Source organism: Nomia melanderi, chromosome 1 (genome assembly GCF_051020985.1).
Source record: "Nomia melanderi isolate GNS246 chromosome 1, iyNomMela1, whole genome shotgun sequence".
NCBI lineage: Eukaryota > Metazoa > Arthropoda > Insecta > Hymenoptera > Halictidae > Nomia > Nomia melanderi.
The window spans coordinates 22,421,683-22,443,333 of record NC_134999.1 but is presented as its reverse complement, the minus strand read 5'-3'; the positions used below and the strand labels follow the sequence as shown (position 1 = coordinate 22,443,333).

The 21,651-nt window shown below is 31.1% G+C and overlaps 2 protein-coding genes across 4 annotated transcripts in view; both read right to left on the bottom strand.

The window, feature by feature from the left end:
• Nucleotides 1-1,234: 1,234 nt before the first annotated feature.
• LOC116433292 (zinc finger matrin-type protein 5) lies at nucleotides 1,235-2,702 on the bottom strand. 2 transcript variants are annotated; one of them, XM_031991225.2, is made up of 4 exons: nucleotides 2,583-2,702; nucleotides 1,940-2,083; nucleotides 1,665-1,802; nucleotides 1,235-1,599 (listed from the first exon to the last, which is right to left on the bottom strand). In XM_031991225.2, the coding sequence occupies exons 1-4, from the start codon at nucleotides 2,602-2,604 to the stop codon at nucleotides 1,361-1,363; spliced, it is 543 nt and encodes a 180-aa protein (XP_031847085.1). In that variant the 5' UTR covers nucleotides 2,605-2,702; the 3' UTR covers nucleotides 1,235-1,360. The 2 variants fall into 2 exon arrangements, with proteins under 2 accessions (XP_031847085.1, XP_031847086.1); XM_031991226.2 differs by having other exon boundaries at nucleotides 2,487-2,636.
• Nucleotides 2,540-21,651, bottom strand: part of igl (IQ calmodulin-binding domain containing protein igloo) — a 135,214-nt gene continuing 116,102 nt past the window's right edge. The window contains exons 4-5 of one of the 2 annotated variants that reach the window (XR_012998358.1): nucleotides 6,823-11,652; nucleotides 2,540-6,053 (exon numbers count right to left, since the gene is read on the bottom strand). Coding sequence is in view for 1 of the 2 variants with exons in the window: in XM_076366585.1 (XP_076222700.1) it covers nucleotides 11,500-11,652 (153 nt within the window). In the remaining variant the exon portion in view is untranslated. Of the gene's footprint in view, nucleotides 11,653-21,651 lie in introns of both variants that reach the window. The other variant, XM_076366585.1, reaches the window with a different exon arrangement.

Genomic DNA, 21,651 nt, shown 5'->3' with positions numbered 1-21,651 from the left:
TGCGCAGTGGAGGGGCGGACGCGGACAGATGGCCGTGGCGGCGGTTACCGGCGAGGACCGAGCCGCGCCGAGAGTGATTCATACCTGCCTCGTGAGATGGTGCGTCGGTTAACTGCGCGCTGGGCTAGCGTTGTTTGAATGGAGGAATTGGGGCTTTTGTGGCTGTGGGCTGTTGTACCGACGATGTGAACTTAGGAGTGGAGAATTGTTATTTATACGTTTATATATTTATTCGTTAATTATTTACATATTCATTTGTTCATTATTTATTTATATATTCATTTGTTTATTATTTATATATTTATTTTCATATTCATTTGTTCATTATTTATGTTTATTTGTTAACTATTTATTTACGTATTCATTTGTTAATTATTTATTTATTCACATATTCATCTGTAGATTATTTATTTATTTGTCAATTAATTGTTAATAAATGATTCAAGAACGTTGATTAAATAGTGAAAATTTGAAGTGTCGATGTGGGGGAATTGTTAGTTTGTTGTTTTCTATGTCATTGTTCAGTTTGTAAGTCTTCATAGTATATTGAAATTATAGAAAATTGTTAAAAGTAATAAAAATTATTTAAACTGTAGTAATATACAACAGTTTATGTCATTCCCCATGTCGCTATTCAATTTGTTCGTCTTCATAATATATTAAAATTGTAGAAAATTGTTAAAAATAGTGGAAATTATTTAAATTGTGGATATATAGGGGAACTATTAGTTTATATTGTTCCCTATGTCACTATTCAATGTGTAAGTCGTCATAATATATTAAAATTGTACGTAGATCCTTGGTATTATATGTCCGTAATAGAAATTGAGTATATAAATGTTAATAACGATTGACATGATGGTACAATGTTGTGAATAATTGTATTAAAATATAAATAAATAAACAAAATAGTAGGATGAACTTGTGGATCGCAGAAAACTATTTGGAATGTTATTATACTTACATAAACATTAATGTTGTACCAAATATACAATAACCTGTAATTTTATTAACACTAGAGCTACCGAGCAGTCAAGTTGACTTTACGAAATTCTACAGAAACCAAGAGTGCATCTATCGAGACTTTGATCACTCAGAACTTAGTTTGCATATTACTAAAACAATTTCTTTTGAAATTTCTTAAAGAATATATTGTTTTTTCAATAATTGTAACAGAAGAATCTAGGAATGTGTCATTTGACTCGTCCGGTAGTTCCAGTGTTAAGTTTCGTAACCATTTGTTTTGTAAAAATACCTATATTTCTATATATTTACAATTATATGATTATAGTTCTTAGTCACTTCGCACTTACTTCACGCTACACTTTGGTTCAAGATTAATGTTACATATACTTAAATTTTAACCCCATTGGTTGAACGTCGAGGTATTCGCTAAGCTCTCTGGAGTGATTGGCCACAAAGACGGTGGCAACATCGAGTAGTCGTGTACTTCTAGAGGCTTAAACCACGTAGGGTAACTGGGTTCTTCCAAACTGCTCGAACTCTCCGCATTTTCAAAGTATTCTTTAATAATATCGTCAGGATCGGGCCAACCGCTTTCAGGCGTTACATGTAATTTCGACGCGTTCCTCATATTCACTGCAAATATTGTTTCATAAACACTCTGGGAAACTGTTTCACGTACAAATAGAAAAGATTATTACCATACTGTTGCAGTTCCCATAACATCTGTGGCGTATAATGTGAAAACCTGCATCCGAGACCAAACGCACAGTCGCCAACCGTTAAGTAACGCTTGCAGGGCGTCTTACCTCGCTCTTCTTGCAATATCACTTCTGGGTCTAAAACATCAATGAAATCATCTCCGCAACTGGATTACAACCACCAAAATGAACTCAGTTATCATTCTTAGGTTATGTTCACACCAAACCTTGAATTCTCAGGAAATATTCTAAAATTCATATGAATAAATAGTCACCTTTGTACATATTGTAGTGGTCTGCACGATTTTTCGCATGCTGCAAACTGGAAAGATGTCTTTTCCTAGCCTCCGGGTCATCCTTAAATGATCTGTCACAGTAAGCACAATAATATCTCTTCCCCATAACTGGATAACTTTTAACTATCACCAAACAGCAAACATATTTTAAATGTACCAAATCAAGAACCTACTATAAATTATAAAACAATAGTGACAGTTACAGCAGAAACCGGTTTCTAACCAAAAAACGTCAAAGTCAACGACGTGACATCTAGCGTTTCACGAAGTGAAATGATTGAAATTACAAATAATTCATCTATTTTTCACGAATCAAAACAATTCGCTTTCTCATTGTTTAATATATTTAATAACAATTATTATACTCGTTCGTTGTATTTAATAATTATTATTATACTTGTTCGTTGTATTTAATAATAATGATAATACTGATTCATTATATTCAATAATAATGATTACACTAATTATTCGTTATACTCAATAATAACGATTCCACCGATTACTCAATACATTCAACACTAATTACCACGTTAATCAGATTCAATCAAAGGTAAACACCGTTCAGAGGAAAAAGTCTCGTACACTTTAATGGGTATTTATTTTAAACAAACAGATAACATACATGGTACTGCTCGTTTAAACATTACAATTGTTTGTTACATCCTTAAAATATAATTTACCGCAACACGTTTTGTGCGTCACTAGTCTAGAATCTGTGTGTGTGTGGTTGGTTAAATCGTCCGCGTACCGAAGAAAATGCCTAGAATCTCTCTCTCTCCCTCTCTCGCTCTCTCTCTCTCTCTCTCTCTCTCTCTCGCGACGATCCTCCTCGAGTAATTCCGAAAAGGACAATGATATCTCTCGTAAAACTACAGAAGCTCCGGTAATAGTTTGAATATCGTTAATTACGCAATTAAACGCTACGGAACCGTGCGAACAACAATTTGTTTGTTTTTTTGCTTATAGCAAGGAGAAATTGTATATTCGTTTCACTTCCAAGGCAGGCACTTGGAAATAGTTTTCGTTTTTTTTTTAGGTTATGTTCCTTGTTTGAAAATATAAAGCCGATCCTCATGAAATAATTGAACAGCTGTAATGTGTCGTTAGACGGAGATCACAAATATATTTAGTAATATTAATATTATTGTACACATAGTATATATTATATATAATATTATATAATATAATATGTATAATATAATATAATAATATATTTTATATAATAATATATAATATTATATTGTATATCTAATATAATACAATATGATATTGTATAATATTAATATTTTATATATTAATATATAATATAATATAATATAGTATAATATAATACAGTACAATATAATATAATATTATATAGTATGTCTAATATAATACAATATGATATTGTATAATATTAATATTATATATATTAATATATAATATATATAATATAATATAGTATAATATAATATAATACAACATAATATAATATAATACAATAGAATATAATATAAAATTACACAATACAAAGAATATAATATTATATAATATAATACAGTACAACATAATATTATACAATACAATATAATATAATATTATATCATCCAATACAGTATAATATAATGTTATGCAGTACAATATAATATAATATTATATAATCCAATACATTATAACATAATATTATACAATACAATATAATATTATACAACACAATATAATATTATACAATACAATACAGTATAATATATAATATAATTACATTATATTATATCATAATATATATAATATAATATAAATACAATATTAATAGTATTATCAATATGTATATGTATATGTATATAGCGGTAATGCGGGTTACAATCGGTCGAGGAGCCTCTTAGTCGTGTAGCATACAAATTGTATTCACTATAACAGGAATATAATATTATAAATAGACTTTAATGTATTAGAGTTCTTTCTACAGAATTTTTAGCGTGTCGTTTTGCCGAGACTCGACGCGTCGCAGTGTGAATCGGCTCTCGATATCGTGCATTAAAAATTCTTCTCTACGTTCCATTGTTTATGCTGTTTTCTTTTTCTTTTTTTTCTTCTTTTCTTTTTTATAGTTGCTCGTCTATTGTTTGATTTGTTCCAGGTCAATTGGCTTCCATAGACATTTTCAACGATAGCAACATTGGCTCTCTAATCAAGCGAGTGGCATACTATGGGTTAATGAGAGAATGTAAGAGAGTTTGGATTAAGGAAATTATACGTGGTAATTAACGATTAATTAGGAGATATTCGAACTTGCATGGCTTCTTCGAGTTTGCGAGAGGTTTATTGTGACAGAGTGTGGGAAAGTAGAAATATGGGAAGTCATTTTTTTAAATGATTAAGAAATTCGAATTTGAATTTGTGAGGGAAAGTGTCATTGACGTTGATTTTATTGGAGATCGACGATTGTCATTATTGAGGATGTACTGGAAAATGATTTTCAGATGACGTCGTTTTTTTAATAAATTGATGATTTTCAGATGACGTCGTTTCTTAATAAATTGATGATTTTTCAGATGACGTCATTATTAAATAAATTGAATAATTTTTTTAAATGACAGCATAAGAACGTAGAAATATGAAAATTAATGATTTTTTTTACGCAATCAATATAGAAGTTTGAATTTGATGACGCGATTTTTAAATAAATTGATGATTTTCAAATAACGTCATTTTTAAGTAAATTGAATGATTTTCAAATAACGTCATTTTTAAATAAATTGAATGATTTTCAGAGGACGTCATTTTTTAATAAATTGATGATTTTCAGATCACGTTATTTTTTAATAATGTAATGCTTTTTCAAATGGCGTCATTTTTTAATAAATTGATGATTTTCCGATGACGTCATATTTAAATTAATTTTTTTCACAGTGTAGTTCCAGCATTTGAACAATATTATTAAACAATAATCAATTTCTCTAATAATGTGCACTGTATAATATACACATTTCCTTGGGCGTCACATAACCTCTCTTTCCGAAATAATTTTAAAGCAGGATCACTTCGCTAAACGCTTTGGCGAATAAAAATATTTCCTTGTACATCTGTCAAGTACACGTGTCGAAATTTCGTGTAACATTTCGTTTGAAGTTTCACTGGTGCACGTCGTTGCATTTTTATTCTCGAAATATCGAGTTACATGATAACGCACGTCGCGGATCGATGACGCGTACTGAAATTAAAGCACGTTTAAAAGATTTTGTACACTTGGCCTTTTGGCAACATCGTTTCGCGAAAATCAGCGTATCAGCGAAACCTGCTTCCATTAATAGTCTATTGTGTACATGTGATGTACTGTATACATGAAAGATTCTTAATAATTCAATATGAACAAATATTACAGTAAACATGAAAATTGTTGATAAAACATTATTAACGTTTGGGTCATCAACGCAAATAATTACAAAAATATAATTAGACAAAAGATTCTTAATAATTCAACACGAACAAATATTGTAGTAAATGTGAAAATTGTTGATAAAAAATCATTATTAATATTTAAGTCATCATTGACGCAAATAATTGTAAAAATATAAATATATGAATTTTTTACGTTTCATTTTATATATCATTGAAAATATTTCGAAACCAAAAATTTAAACTAAAAATTCTTGCAATTTTAATAATTCAATAAGCATGAATATTGTTAAAAAAAAGTCATCAGAATTCAGGTCATCACGATACAAACAATTGTAAAAATACAAATATGAATTTTTTATATTCCATTTTAAATATCATTAAAAATATAGGTTAAAAATTCCAGCAATTAAAAAAAAGATGAAATATTATTAAAAAGTTCCCTTTCATTTTACTTTTTTATCAAAAAAGCACGTTCGCACTGAATAGGTTAGAAATCATAATAATTTGCCAAGTAACACAGCACAAAAGAGAAATATAAAGAGTGACTTGCCAAAACCTATTTGAATAAAGCGATTAAAAGCAGAAAGCATTTTATCCTTTCAGAGTGCCTCATCACATTTGACGAAGTTACGAAGAAATTCGTTTGCACAGAACGTATCACAAAGCATCAAATTTACGAAGGAAATTAAACCAAATTGGCGCGAAGAAACATAACCTATAAAACAAAATACAGAGAGGTTATTGAATATTTTAAAAAATTATTAATAATAGAAATTTTGAATATCAAATATTTTACAAAATTATTAAAAAAAATTTTAAATATTAAATATTTTACAAAATTATTAAAAAAATTTTAAATATTAAATATTTTACAAAATTATGACAAAATTTATAAATAATAAAATTACATATAAACAACAAGAGACACAACAAATTAAACCATGTATCTTATATCAAAGATAATAATAATTAATATAATCAATGTAAGCTTGTGATTATAAAACATTTTGAAACTCATTATTATTAAATTTATTATTGATTATTATTATTAAACTTCTTATTTTTATGTTTGCATTATTAAGAAGAAATATAACCTATAAAACAGAATAAAGAGAGGCTATTGTATATTTCACAAAATTTTAAATAAAATAAATTTTCAATATTAAATATTTTACAAAGTTATTTAAAACAAATTTTGAATATTATATATTTTACAAAATTGTTAAAAAATTTTCAAATATTAAATATTCAAAAAATTATTAAAAAAGTTGACAGAATTTATAACTAATAAAAAATCATAATTTTCATGTCTGCATTATTAAGAAGAAACATAACCTACAAAACAAAATAAAAAGAAGCTATTGTATATTTCACAAAATTTGAAATACTAAGTATTCAAAAAATTATTAAAAAACTTGACAGAATTTATAAATAATAAAAAATCATTATTTTCATGTTTGCATTATTAAGAATCATTAACATACACATTATCTCTATGCGAAAGTAGCTTATCACTGGAAACGGTTTTCCTTGATGTAACACCTCGTCCAACAGAATCATTCTACTGATTAAATTTGTTCAAAAATCATTCAATTAAATTATCATTAATATAGAAACACTTTCTCGACTCATATTTACAGGGAAACCGAAGTGTGACCAGTGTCAACGACACATCGTCGGACTGTCAGACGATGACACTGTGCTGCATGTTTAATGACGTCGCGGTAGACCCGGCGCACCATAAACTATGTAAGAATAGAGGAGCAGGCTGCACGCGAAATCGGATCGTCGTTTCCATGAAAAATTCACTGTTTCCATTAAATTCAATTTCGCGATGAAACAGGCACTTTGCAATACACATAATTTATAACAAACATACATACGGTGGGAAATTAATTTTTTAATAAAAAAGAAAAATTGTACCAGTGCAACGTATTTATAAAAATTAATTGGAACATTTTGCATCCGATTAATTAAGAATATTTAATTATCTTTTTCTTCATATTTATTTAAATCTCCGGGAGATTGTTTAACACGTTCGCAAACAAAATTATGTACGTACTTATTTTCTCCTTCGTGTTACACTTGAGACTTTAAATTTGTCAATTAGAGTAACCAATTATTTAAATGCTGTGACACGACAATAGTTCATGTACCACCGGTGGTACACGTATCCCATGGAAGACAAGCATGTACCACCAGTGGTACATCCGGTCCAATAGAATAGACAAGTATGTACCACCGGTGGTACATCCCGTCGCGAACGTGTTAATTGTTAATTTGAAAATTTTATTTTCTTATATTTATTCGAGTCGAATGAAATGATGATTCATGACTTGCTTTTTCATGGTTCTATCCACGAGTCAACATAGAAATAATTTTAACGTACATATGATATAACGTAATTAATAAAATATTAAACGAGGTACTAAAATAGTTAATATCTACAACTTTCACTTATCGAAACATTACGGTCAACGGTGAAAATATTCCGAGTCGAATGAGGACAATTGTTAGAGGGTGACGTCGACATTCGTCAATTTGAGGTCAGGGGAACCCAGGAAAAAAGTTGGCGGCGCGAGTGCCTGTGACGATCATGTAAAGTGGTGCGGCGTTTTTAGGCCTGCTAAAAACAACGTGTGCACCGCCACCGACTGGCCAACTGGATCGAATGAGATTTCAAGGGGGCGAAGGTCAAACTGAAGATAACGGACTAGATGAGAGAGGGATAGGAAGTGTGGTGTCGTTTACGATGGCAGTCCGGTTAGGGTGTTTGACGTCTCGCGATACAGTGGTGGTTGGTTAAATTCCACAGAAATCTGCTCGGTTAAATTTTACAGCGTCAGGTATACTCTTGCTTCGATATTCGGTATCTTGAGTTTAGTGTAACTTGATCCCAGATTTCAAACCGTTGCAAAGACAAATATAAACGTGCAATGGAGAAAATTTCAATTGCAGTAATTTTAACGTTATCTTATTAAATGTAGCGTCAGTGGATTGCTGAGATTGTGCCGATTAAAACGAGTCCAAACACGACGGGAATCGGACCAGTTTTTCGATCTCATGGAAACGAGCCTTTAGTTTCGTTAATTGCATTGAATCCGTAAAACTAGTCCGATTCCTATCGTGTTTGGGCTCATTTTAATCGGCTCAATCTCAGCAATTCACTAGCACTGTATTTGACAAGATAACGTTACAATTATTGCAATTGAAATTTTCTGCATTACTTATATATGAAGAATTGTATCTATCACACTTCCACTCACTATATCGATTCTCTGCCTTCGTCGGGCTGTGCTGGTCAATTCATGGAAGCAAACAGATTACTTGTTTTTCTGCTCGGTTAAATTTCATCGCTGAAACCTGACGTTGTGAAATTTAAGCGAGCATTGCTGTACTGCGTCTACGACGTCACGGAAGTTGAATCGATTTTGAAGTTTCCGATTGAAGCAGCCGTAAGAACCACAATAATTATAATAATAATTATTATATAATAATAATAATAATGATAATGATAATGTATATATATATATATATAATAATTGTAATCATAATAATTGTAATCATAATTATAGTAATTACAAGTTTTGTTAGAACTGTTCTCATCTGGTTTCGGTTCTTTCTCCGAAAAATGGTAAAAATATTTACTTTCATCTTTCACTGATTGACAATTAAACGAACACAAAAAATACTAGAATAACAAATCGAAATAACAAACTGATTCTAACGTCAAAGATAAAATTTAAACTCAAGCGTGATCGATAACGTATGAATTATTAATGTCAATCGTTGCAAAATCGCAACGAACAAAAAGCAACACCGAAATTCAAATGTGACAATCGATTGCATAATGGCTGCGATATCGATTTAACGATATCCAACCGAACCCATAGAAAAACAGTCGCATCGAACCGGAACCTTTTTGCAAATAAATATTACAATATCATTTCAGTTCTTACGATAGTTCGGAAAACAGAAACAAACGCATCACGTGACCTAAAGCATAAGAAACAATGGCACTGAAATTAAATTGCACGTCAACACATTGTGATAGACATCCTAACACCAGAGGAACACAATATCGACACCCCATTGGTTATCGCTAGAACTACTGAGCATTGAATTAACTGATGTGTAAGCCCCTTAAAAATTAGAATTATTTTCAATTTTTGTTCATATACTGATTACAGCATTCAAGCGAAGCTATTTACTTTCAAAATTATTTTAAATATTTAAAGCTGTTAAGTGTTAGTTATGAAGTAATATAACTGGTGTGTAAGCCCCTTAAATTATTTTTTTCTTCATATATTTATTACAGTATTCAAGTGAAACTATTTTCAAAATTAAATTAAATATTCAGTACTTTTAAAGTATTAATAATTAAGTAATGTGACTGATGTGTAGTCATCCTAAAAACTAGATTATTTCCGATTTCTTTACATATTGTTTATTTATTTTCAAAATTATTTTGAATATTCGATGCTTTCAAAATATTCAATCGAGGCAAGAAAACCAGTCATTTCGATTGCACAGTAGTTCCAGTGTGAAGCACGCTTTCCTTCCTACGTTTCCCAATACACTCGGTGGACGATAATTCTCTGCCACGTTGTCGTCAACATTATACATATACATATCATCTCTCTCTAATTCGTTTCGCTTTGGACTCGCGGTACTCTGTCAGTAACGTCGACGAATGCTTTTGATTTGAACGGCAGATCGCTTTCAATAGAAAAAAACTGGAGCGGATAGTTCGACTTTCAAATGATTATCAAAGGTTACAACTGTTTCGTTTTACTCGAAACACCCCTTATCCACGAGGATTTGTTACTTCACGTCTCACGTGGTTCAATATTTCAGCCTGTCAATTCCTCTTCAACCGATGCACGCGTCCGTACCTTCCGTTGCACGGAACCTGGCGCTTCTGTCTGAGTGGCCAGACTCCCAGGCGCACGCCTCATAGGCTCGCGGGCGGGGAGTCGGGAGCGCTGCCCACGATTCCCCATTGGACGTCTCACAGTGACTGTCGCCGCCCATAACTCTCCATTGGACGTCTCGCGGTGACTGTCCCCGCCCCTAACTCTCCATTGAACGTCTCGCGGTGACTGTCTCTGCCCCTAACTCTCCACTGGACGTCTCGCGGCGACTGTCTCCGCCCTTAACTTTCCATTGGACGTCTCGCGGTGACTGTCTCCGCCCCTAACTCCCCATCGGACGTCCCTCCGAGACTGTCTCCGCCCCTAACTCTCCACTGCACGTCCCTTCGAGACTGTCTCCGCCCCTAGCTCCCCGTTGGACGTCTCCCAGTGACTGAACCCGGCCCCCAACGTAACTAGCGCCAAGTTCCACACAACCGACAGTACTCGCATACGCCTGTCGACGGACACAACGTCCGATACGAACTGCCGAGTCGCTGGGTCGTCGAGTCTCGACGGTATTTTGTATAACGAGCTTGTAGAAGAGAAAATACGTTCTATTACCGAGTTTTCACAAAATATCCGACGCAACCGCCCACGAAATCGCCAGCTGGTTCCAGTGTTCGAGATAGCTGGACCGATCTTTCCTTCGTTGATCGCCAACAGGCCCTGCGTCGATCGCGAACCCGGTTCACGTTCCTGATCCTCCGAAACGATACGAACCTTCTCGCCCGAATATGTCCAACGGCAGCCATTTTCTTTCTCATCTTCTGGACGACTCGATCAGCTCGATCGCGGTTAAATTAATGATACTCGATCTTCCGATCGTTCGCCGCGTGCCACGGTCGTTTTCTATCACGGATGCCAATTTTCGGGAATTAAGGTTCTCTCACAACTGCAACTCGTTTCCTCGGAATCTCGAAAGGGGAGCTTCACTTGTTTTTCACCGATCAGCGAGTTTTGAGGTTAGTTTTGAATTTTGAAGCGATGAAGAGGTCGCTGGGGATCTGGGGTGTCGTGTGTTGGACGTATTCGATGTGATGGCTCGCGGTTCTGCATGTGATCGTACGAAGCGGACTCGACGACAAACGGAAAAACCAAAGATGGCGCCCGGACTCGTTTTCTGCTACTGTTTGATCGTTCGGTTGGCTTTGACACACTTGGATTTTTCATGTTTATCTCGGGCGTACTATCGGCGATTCGATTCTTGAAAGATCAGCTACTCTCTCTCTGCGTCTGTTATGCTGCTTATTTCTTGACCTCCTCGTTGCTGCCGGGGGTCGATAACACTTCCTGGCGTACCTTGTGGCCCCGGAAGCTCGCCTGGATTTTCGTCGCCGCTTTGTGGAGATCTGGATCCGTGAGATCGATGCCCTCTAGCTCGTTCATCACTTCCTTCGCCTGGAACAATGGATCGAGACGTGCGTATGTAGATTTTCGGTTGTTTGGAGTGATGGCTTGTTTAAATTTTATAATTTCGAGTCTGGGAAGTGAAATTTAGCCGAGCAGAGAATATTGGAAGATGATTGCTTCCAGGACTTTAGAGTGATAGTAAACGTGTCAGATATGAATGTGTGATGAAGGAAATTTGGGTTGTAATAATTTTAACTTTATCTTCTCAAATGTAGTGTCAGTGAATTGCCGAGATTGTGCTGATTAAAATGAGCCCAAACACGACGGGAAACGGACTAGTTTTACAGATTTAATGTAATTCACGAAATTAAGGCGCGTTTCCATGAGATATTATCGCGTTTCCATTTTAATCAGCATAATCTCAGCAATTCACTAGTACTACATTTGATGAGGTAACGTTAAAATTATTGGGAATCATTGGATAAAGGAAAAAAAAGATTGAACCTAGAAAATAAATTTAAGTTAAAACTTTAAAAGATATTCGAATATATTCACTAAAAATAATGTCAATACATTTTCCGATAATTTGTAAATACTTGTCTAACAGAGAAATGTAGTTTGAGGGTAATTAAATAGATAAGTATTGGCTGTCTGTGATTAGATACGTTACATTAGATAACTCATTAGACAACTCATAATCAACCTGATTAGATAAGTATCTAATCTAAAAAATTAAAAATATAGAAAAAGGGATTTACATATGAAAGTCTGGTATCAAGAAGAATATTAAAAAGTGAACATTAAATTAATTTCTTTCTTTAATATGATTATACAATTGTCAATTTCTAATATTTCAAAATTTCGCATTCTTTTGATGACACGATTGTGAATATTTATTATTGATATTGTTATTATTATTATTAATATTATTAATATTGTTTTTATTACTATTATTATTGATAATGTTATTGTAGTTGTTGTTGTTATTATTATTATTATTATTGAGTCATTGAAACTTGAATTATAATATATAAATATTAATAAATATTCAACTGAATACTCATTACTGAACAAATGGAATAAAAAAAGTCAGAACCACAACGCATCAGTCATGAGCACGAGTGTTACAGATGGCAGTTCGCCAAGAACTCGCTGACCCTGCCCCGTCAAGCTGGCATGTTCCCAGTACCCCCTCTATCGGCCGACATCAGCGTCTCAAACCGACTCGCGATCGGACCGATGACGGATAACGACGGGACACGAAGGTAACGCGTACCTTTGTGCAGCCGCTCGGGTCGTTCGAAGTACCGGCGACACGGAAAGACCTTCTCTGGTACGAGTACACTGCCGACCAAAAATTAACCCTTTGCACTAGACAATTTTTCATTGCAAATATTCAACACTTTTTAACAAGATATAGGTGATATTGTTTGACACTAATTTAACGATAATTCACAGATATATAAATATATATATATATATATTTATATATATATATAAACAATAACTGGCAGTATACAATATTATGCATACATATATTATTATTATTTGTCACCTATTATCTCATATATATTACATATACCTATTATATTATATATTTAATGATGATTATTACTATGATGTTGATGATTATTATAATTAAATTTTTATAATCATAAATAGTAATATATATAATATTATATATTACCAGTTATTATATTGTTATTATCATCATCATCATCATCATCATCATTATTATCATTATTATTATTATCATCGATTATTTAATATATATTACATAACAATAACAGTTACTCCAACAACATTAATTTCTCCTCAAAAACGCTCCACCCCAAAAATTCACTTGGTCAGTAGAAACTTCCAGCCGGTACTGTACGCGCTCGTTGACGGCTCGCCGATAGACGATGGCGCTAACGCAGAGGCAAAGGAGACCGAAGGAGAGCGAAGGTGGCGCGACCCGGGGTCGAATGCAAATACGGCCGCGCGTAATTGCAATTTACATGTTTATAAACCTCCTTTGCATGCAACCACTTTTTTCTCCGCCCCCGGCTCGAGGCTGGCCGGCGAGCCCTTGTTAACACTAGAGCTACCGGAGAGCTCGAAATCACCTATTCCTGGTTCCTTCTTTTTGCAATTATTATGAAGGTAATGGATAATTCTCGGAGAATCAAGGAGAATCTCGGAGGATTCTGCATGCAACCTATAATATTGTATATTCTAGGTTAATTGATTGACTTGATTAATTGACTAATTAATTGATTAATTATCCGATAATTAATTGACTAATTAATTGATTAATTATCTGATAATTAATTGAATAATTGATTGATTAATTAGTTGGTTAATTTATTGATTAATTTATTCATTGATTTATTTATTAATTGTATATTGTAGGTTAATTGATTGAGTAATTATTAATTAAGTGTTATAGGTTAATTGATTCATTAATTATTGATTATGTATAGTAGGTTATTTGATTGATTAACTACTGATTTCTGTATTATAGGTCAATTGATTGATTTTAATTTTATTTCTATTCCTATTGTCAAAGACAGAATTTTTATAACATATACATTAAATTTAATTGGAATAAACTAATTATGTTGCATCAATTTATCTGAACAAACTAAATTCATTTTACTGTCATTTCCACTTTCAAAAATAATACTGTTATAATATGCACATTAAACCTAATTGTGATAAATTAATTATGTTCAATAAAAACCATTTTATTCTTATTCCATTGTTAAAAATGAAATTGTTATAATATATACACTAAATGAATTGTAATAAACTAATTAATAAACTAATTAATAAACTAATCAATAAACTAATAAACTAATTAATAAACTAATCAATAAACTAAGTAATAAACTAATTAATAAACTAATCAATAAACTAAGTAATAAACTAATTAATAAACTAATCAATAAACTAAGTAATAAACTAATCAATAAACTAATTAATACACTAATTGATAAACTAATTAATAAACTAATCTTGCATCAATTCACTTAAACAATCTAAATTAATTTTATTTCTATTCTTATCATCAAAAACAAAATTGTTATAATATGTACATTAACCCTAATCATGATAAATTAATTATCTCCCCTGAATTTACCAGAACAGCCGAAAGTAATGAATTATTGGCTCGATCGTATATAGATCACCACGATATGAGTAAAGTGAATTAGGTTAAGCAGTGTTTAGCCGGCGAATGGCGGGAAATCAGTTAGCTCGGGGGAACGACATTGAAGCTTCAAAGCTGCAGAAAGCTTTATGGAGGGCACGGGGCTCACATTTGCAAGTAAAATACGCGGAATCACTAGTAATTTCTCTCGGGGGGAAAAAATTTATCCAAATGAAACCCGAGGTCCGCTTAAACAGATCTCATTCGTGGCAGATTTCAAATAATTATGTACACTTCAATTTGTGTTTCTCTGTGGATCTTTAAATTCGACAATGTTTAGGTTAGGTTGGAAGAGAATTTTCATTCTATATAATAGGTATAAGATATTTATTATTTTGCATAGTGAAATTTGTTCATGTTTATTATGTGTTTTAATTGTTAAATTTTGAGAAGTATTGATAATTTATATTTTTATTAATATTGGTGATATATATATATATACAAATTGTTTATAATTGTTGAGGTTAGGTAGGTATTTTACATTAGAACAGTTGAGGTACATTGAAAGAAAAAAATTAAGAAAAGAATTTTTAGTAATTTAAAAAAAAATATTTACTGATTGGAATAACATATTTATATTTTTATATAGTTGTGTTTTATTTGAAATTTGTTCATGTTAACTAAGTGCTTTAACTAGTAACTTTGGAAGTATTAACAATTTCTATTTTTATTAATATTGGTGTGATATATATTAGTTCTTTATAATTGTTGAGCTTAGGTAGGTCCTTTGCATTAGAATGATTAAATAATTAGGTAACGAGAAGAATATATTTATTAATATTAAAAAATTAACTTAAAAAGAGAATTTCTAATTCAAAAAAATAACTTAAAAAGAATATTTACTAATTCAAAAAAATAACTTAAAAAACACTATTAACTAATTTAAAAAAAAAATAAATATCAAGTAAATTACTTTGATTCATCCCCCTAAACATAAATACAACTGAAATCACTACAGAAAGAAATGAAAAGTGTAATAATGGAAAATGTTAAAAAACAGGAAGTACCGTATTAAATTCCTAATGCAGTTTAATGGCATCATTAATATTCATGACAATGCATTCAAGAATTAAAGAAACTCGCTATCTTGTAGAAATAATTTATACTAATGACAGCTTTGAATGGAACGTACAACTGAAAACGCCATAAAATATTAATATATTAGTACACGCAACCCTATAATTCATTACCTCATGAATTTCTATGAACCTTCGTTATGAAATTCTGATAATACCGACAGTTACATGTTTTATGATTTACTGCCCCATTTACATCTTTCAGATAATCAATTTCTCAAAGTGATTTCTTGTTTATTCATTTATGCAATCTAATGTAAGAAATTAATATAAAGGTGCGCAGAAACGAACGGTGCATGAGGAATAAAATAAAATTAGAATGTAATGGAATTATTATTGAGGAGTAAAATATGATTGAAACACCATAGAATTATTATTAAAGAATAAAACAAAATATGATAGAGCTATTATTAAGAAATAAAATAATATTGAAATAACAAAATTATTATTGAGGAATAAAATAAAATTAAAATATCATAGGGTTATTATTAAGAAATAGAGTAAAATTGAAGTAACAAAATTATTATTAAGGAATAAAATGAACTTGAGATACCATAAAATTATTATTAACGATTAAATTGTCCCATATATAAATATATAAATATATAAACTGTCCAATATATAAATATATAAATATATAAACTGTCCAATATATAAATATATAAATTGTCCAATATATAAATATATAAATATATAAATATATAAATATATAAATATATAAACACATAATTGTTTTTAAATTGAAACCTTTTCCCTCCAAAGCGCGAGGCATCATTTATCCAGCTCGAATAACGTGGAACATCGTGGACACAATTTTCCAGAGGATTAAAACTTTCCAGACAATCCGGTGGGCTCGCACGGCTACTCCGAAGTCAAACACAAAGAGGCGTTGCACGGTTTTTCGATTTTCCTCGCTCGCCAGCGATTTCGTCCCTTTGTGCCCGGGCATCGGATATTTATTTTTACATTCGTTAGAAGAGACCTTTACCGGTTACCTTAACCCTTCTGTCTGCCGCGAGAGACGGGATCGAGTGTTCCGTTGAAAACTAGCCACTAGTAATTTGCGTTTCACTAAAGAAAATTAAGTTTTGCCAACTTTGTTTGTTAATTTCATTTTGTATTTTATTTTGTTAATTTCATTTTGTATTTTACTTTATAATTTCATTTTGTATTTTACTTTATAATTTAATTTTGTATTTTATTTTATTAATTTCGTTTGTTTTTTTTTCTAAGTAAATGTTGAACATAGTTTTTTTATAGGAATTTTTTTTTTGTTAATGAAATACAAATTAAACAATGAATTCGTTGTAAATCATTTTTTAATACCAAAAAAGAATAAAAATTTTCTTTTCTTTTATTCATCATAAGTTTCAATTACTAGAATAATTTTTCTAATGGATAAATAATATTTATTAATTATTTAAAAGATTTACCATCTTTGTAAACAATATTACGTTTCACTAAAGAAAATAGAGTTAAAGTTTTGCCAACTTTCTTTTTTTTTTAAACACCTAAAACTTCAACAATAATTAACAAAAAATCCAAATTAACATTTCCAATTTAAAAAATCATCCCTCCACAAACTAACTTAACACTCCATTTAATTTTCATCGAAATCCGAACACAGTGGTGCTACATCTCCAACGCATTCCCCAGATCACACGCAACCCTGATTGCTCGCACGGTCACGTGATTAAACGGGGAATTCCTTTATCCGTGGAACCAGCAGGGAATTATGCGTCGTCGTGGAATAATTATTCGCCGTGTATATAAATGGTTTGGTGAGATTCTGCTGATTAAAATGCGTCCAAACACGATGGGAATCGGAGTGGTTTTTGGATTTCATGGAAACGAGCCTTTAGATTCGTTAAATGCGTTGCATTCGTAAAACTAGTCCGATTCCTATCGTGCTTGGGCTCGTTTTAATCGGGACAATCTCAGAAATTCACTGGTACTATATTTGAAAAGCTAAGGTTAAAAATAATGCAACTGACATTTATTTCACTGCGTGATTAATCTTACCTTCTCAAATGTGGTACCGATGGATTGCTGAGATCGTGCTGATTAAAATGAGTCCAAACACTATGGGAATCGGAGTAGTTTTTGGATTTCATGGAAACGAGCCTTTAGTCTCCTTTATTCGCGGATCCAGCTGGGAATTATGCGTCGTCGTGGAATAATTATTCGCCGTGTATCCCGTTTATTTGCGTTCTCAACTCCGCCGACAATGCAACGAACTGCCCGGCAAGTAAATAATCGTTGCGCTCGTACACTCGCCATTGGGTCACGTGGGGAACTTAGTTTATGGGCATTCATGGGTTTGTCTGTTAATGCGGCTAACCAGGTGCGGAACAATGATCAAAGAAACAAAGGGAACAAAACTATGAACGTCGCTGATAAATTTAAGGTGAAATTGTTATTGTATAAAGACTTGATTAAATTCGAGAGAAAGCTGCTCGGATAAATTTTACAGCGGCAGGTATACTGTTTCTCGAGTATTTACTGTGCTGAGATTGGTGTAACGTGATTTTAGGAGATAAGGATTATGGTTTGATAAGTTACTGGGAACATGGAGAGTAATTATGTAGTGGTTAGAATTGTATGTTTAGTGATTTTGGTTTTATGGTTTTGAATGTGGTATAAATGGTTTGTGGTAAAAATTTTGGACGTGGCCTTTTTAGCTTGGATTAACGAATCGTTTTTTCCAGCAAAACTGGACGATGAAAATCCCCCAAAATATCGAAAATATCGAAAGATAACGAAGATATCAAAAATAACGAAGATATCGAAGATATCGAAAGATATCGAAGATATCGAAAGATATCGAAGATATCGAACATATCGACATTATCGAAAGATATCGAAGATATCGAAGATATCAAAATTATCGAAAATATCGAAGATGTCGAAGATATCGAAGATATGGAATATATCGAAGGTATCGAGAGTATTTAAAATATTTAAAATTTGGAAGTTCTGCGAATGGGAACTCTGAAGCATTACAAGCAGCTGAGAACGAAGACAAGCTGAAATTTTGAACTGCAGAGAACTAATCAAGACTTCGTATAATTAGGAATTGTTTTAGAACTCCGAGTGGTATGGTGTGTTTTGAAGTTTAATCGATCGGTGATTAAACGGAACTTAGAGGTTACGTATTCTCTCGTGAGTCAATGTTTCTGATACAATTCGTTAAAGTTGATTTCGTTGGTTAATGAATAATAATGAGTAATAAACGTTAATGAGAATTGGTAATTATGGTGTAACGTGAATAATTGTGATTTTTAGTGACATAAATTGTTGAAATCTAAAAATAGTAGCTCTAGTGTTAATTTCTTTTATTACAAAAATTAGTTACCTGAATTTCTATGCAAAATTATTTATTATAAATTTAATCATTAATTACAAAATTGTTAAGTATAAATAGAAACGAAAATATTATTAAAACTCTTAAAATTCAAAAAACAGTAGTTCTAGTATCACTTTTATTATTATAGAAATTAGTTACCTACTTCTATAAAAGATTATTTAAATCAAAGAATGTTTACAACTTCCATTAAAAAAAATAAAAAGAGTCAACAATGCTTAAAAGCAGAAGTAGATACGTTTAAAGATCCCAGAATTCCAACCGTGATAGGTAATCCTTATTTCCAGCTTGGATTGCTGCTCTGTACCCAGTCACGGCTCTGCTGACTTACGGGATCTAATCCAATTCGTCGGGGACGTGACGAAAAAACCTGTGTCCAGCTGAAATTAATGCCAAACTCGAGGAGACGACCTGATTCAGCGCGACGAGTGCACCGGAAGATACTCGGGCAGCCAACGTTGGATGCATTCGTGAAAATAGTGGAGTCACTTGAGGATTATTGAAAAATAACTCAGTAGATTATAATGTTTATATTGCTTTTGTTTAAACAGATTGATTATTACTATTGTTGAAAAATAATAACATTGAAAATTACTATGTTTATATTGTTTTTGTTTAAACAGATTGACTATTTGTTACTATTGTTTAGAGACAATTTAGGATTGTTGAAAAACAACTATAAATTACAATCTTTATATTGTTTTTGTGAAAATTGATTGACTATTTGTTATTATTATTTAGAGACAGTTTAGGATTGTTGAAAAATAATTTAGTAGATTATAATGTTTATATTGTTTTTGTGTAAACAAATTGATTATTACTATTGTTGAAAAATAATTTTGAAAGTTACAATATTTATATTGTGTTTGTTTAAATAGATTGTTTATTAGTATTGTTGAAAAATAATTTTGAAAATTACGTTTATATTATTTTTGTAAATAGATTGATTATTACTATTATCTAAAATCCGTTTAGGATTATTGAAAAATAACTTTGAAAATTACAATGTTTATATTGTTTTTTTAATAGATTAATTATTACTATTATCTACATTTATCTATGTGATACTGATAATGAAAGTTATTAATAGAATTGTTATAACATTCTCAGTATTAGTAATAATATAATATATTATTAAAGATTATAATAATTGAAATTTATAAAAAAATTGACATAACTACGTTGGCTTTTGAAATAATTATACAATATATTCAGAGGTTAAAAAAAAATAGAGATTCTATCCTAGAAAAAGTTGGAAGTGAGTGAATGGTTGAATAACTAAAAAGAATGTTATTTATTATTTATTACTGTTATTACAGTTTACAAAAGTCAGAAAATATAAAAAAATCGACTTAGTTGCATTGAGTTCTTAAACAATTATACAAGATATTCAGAGGTTACAGAAAAAAGAGATTCTAACCTAAAAAAGGTAAGATGAGTAAATTCTTAAATAACTAAAAAGAATAATATTTTATTTTCATACTAGTAATTCAATAATATTCACTTTTATATTAATAATTTAATAACATTCAGTTTCATATTAATAACACAAATAAACATTAAAACACCTTTAACAAAAACCACAATACACCACTACCTACATTTAAACAAATATAAACCACCAAAACCTCTAAATCAATTTCTTCACAAATTTCACACGTAAAACTAAATTTCAAATTTCTCAACTGTCATTTAAATCATCAGATACACAGGACCTGGTTCCACCTGTACCGAATAGTATTAGAACATTGGACGGTTCGCAGTGGAAAGCAAAGCCCATAACGTCGAAATCAAACAGACCGTGGTATCGATGGAATAATGGGATTATCTTGAATAATTACAGGCACTGCACACGACTGTGTAATTGAAACCACGTGCGGATGTCGGACATTGTGCAGTGCTCGGCAGTATCTTGCAAATTTATGTGTTCTATGGTTTTGCGTCAGTACTGTTGGGTAGACGAGTGTGTGAGTGTGTAATAAATGGAAATATGAATACAATAAATAAATATAAATGTAAATATAAATGTAAATCTAAATATAAAAATATATGTAATAAATATAAAAATAAATATAAATATAAATATAAATATAAATATAAATATAAATATATAAATATAAATATAAATATAAATATACATATACTAAATAAAAATATAAATATGAATATACAGGGTATCCCACCATCGGTAAACAATAAAATTTTTCTAATTTAAATACACTAAGAATTTATTTACCATGTCCCATATAATAACACAATATTAAAGATAATTAAATTTTATTATAAATATAAATTCCTATATAAAATAAATGTAAATATATTTATATATTTATTTCTCAAGTCTACCTATTCATTTATTTATGTTTCTTTATTTATTTATTTCCTGTTTCATTTCTCTGTGAAACTAAAGATAA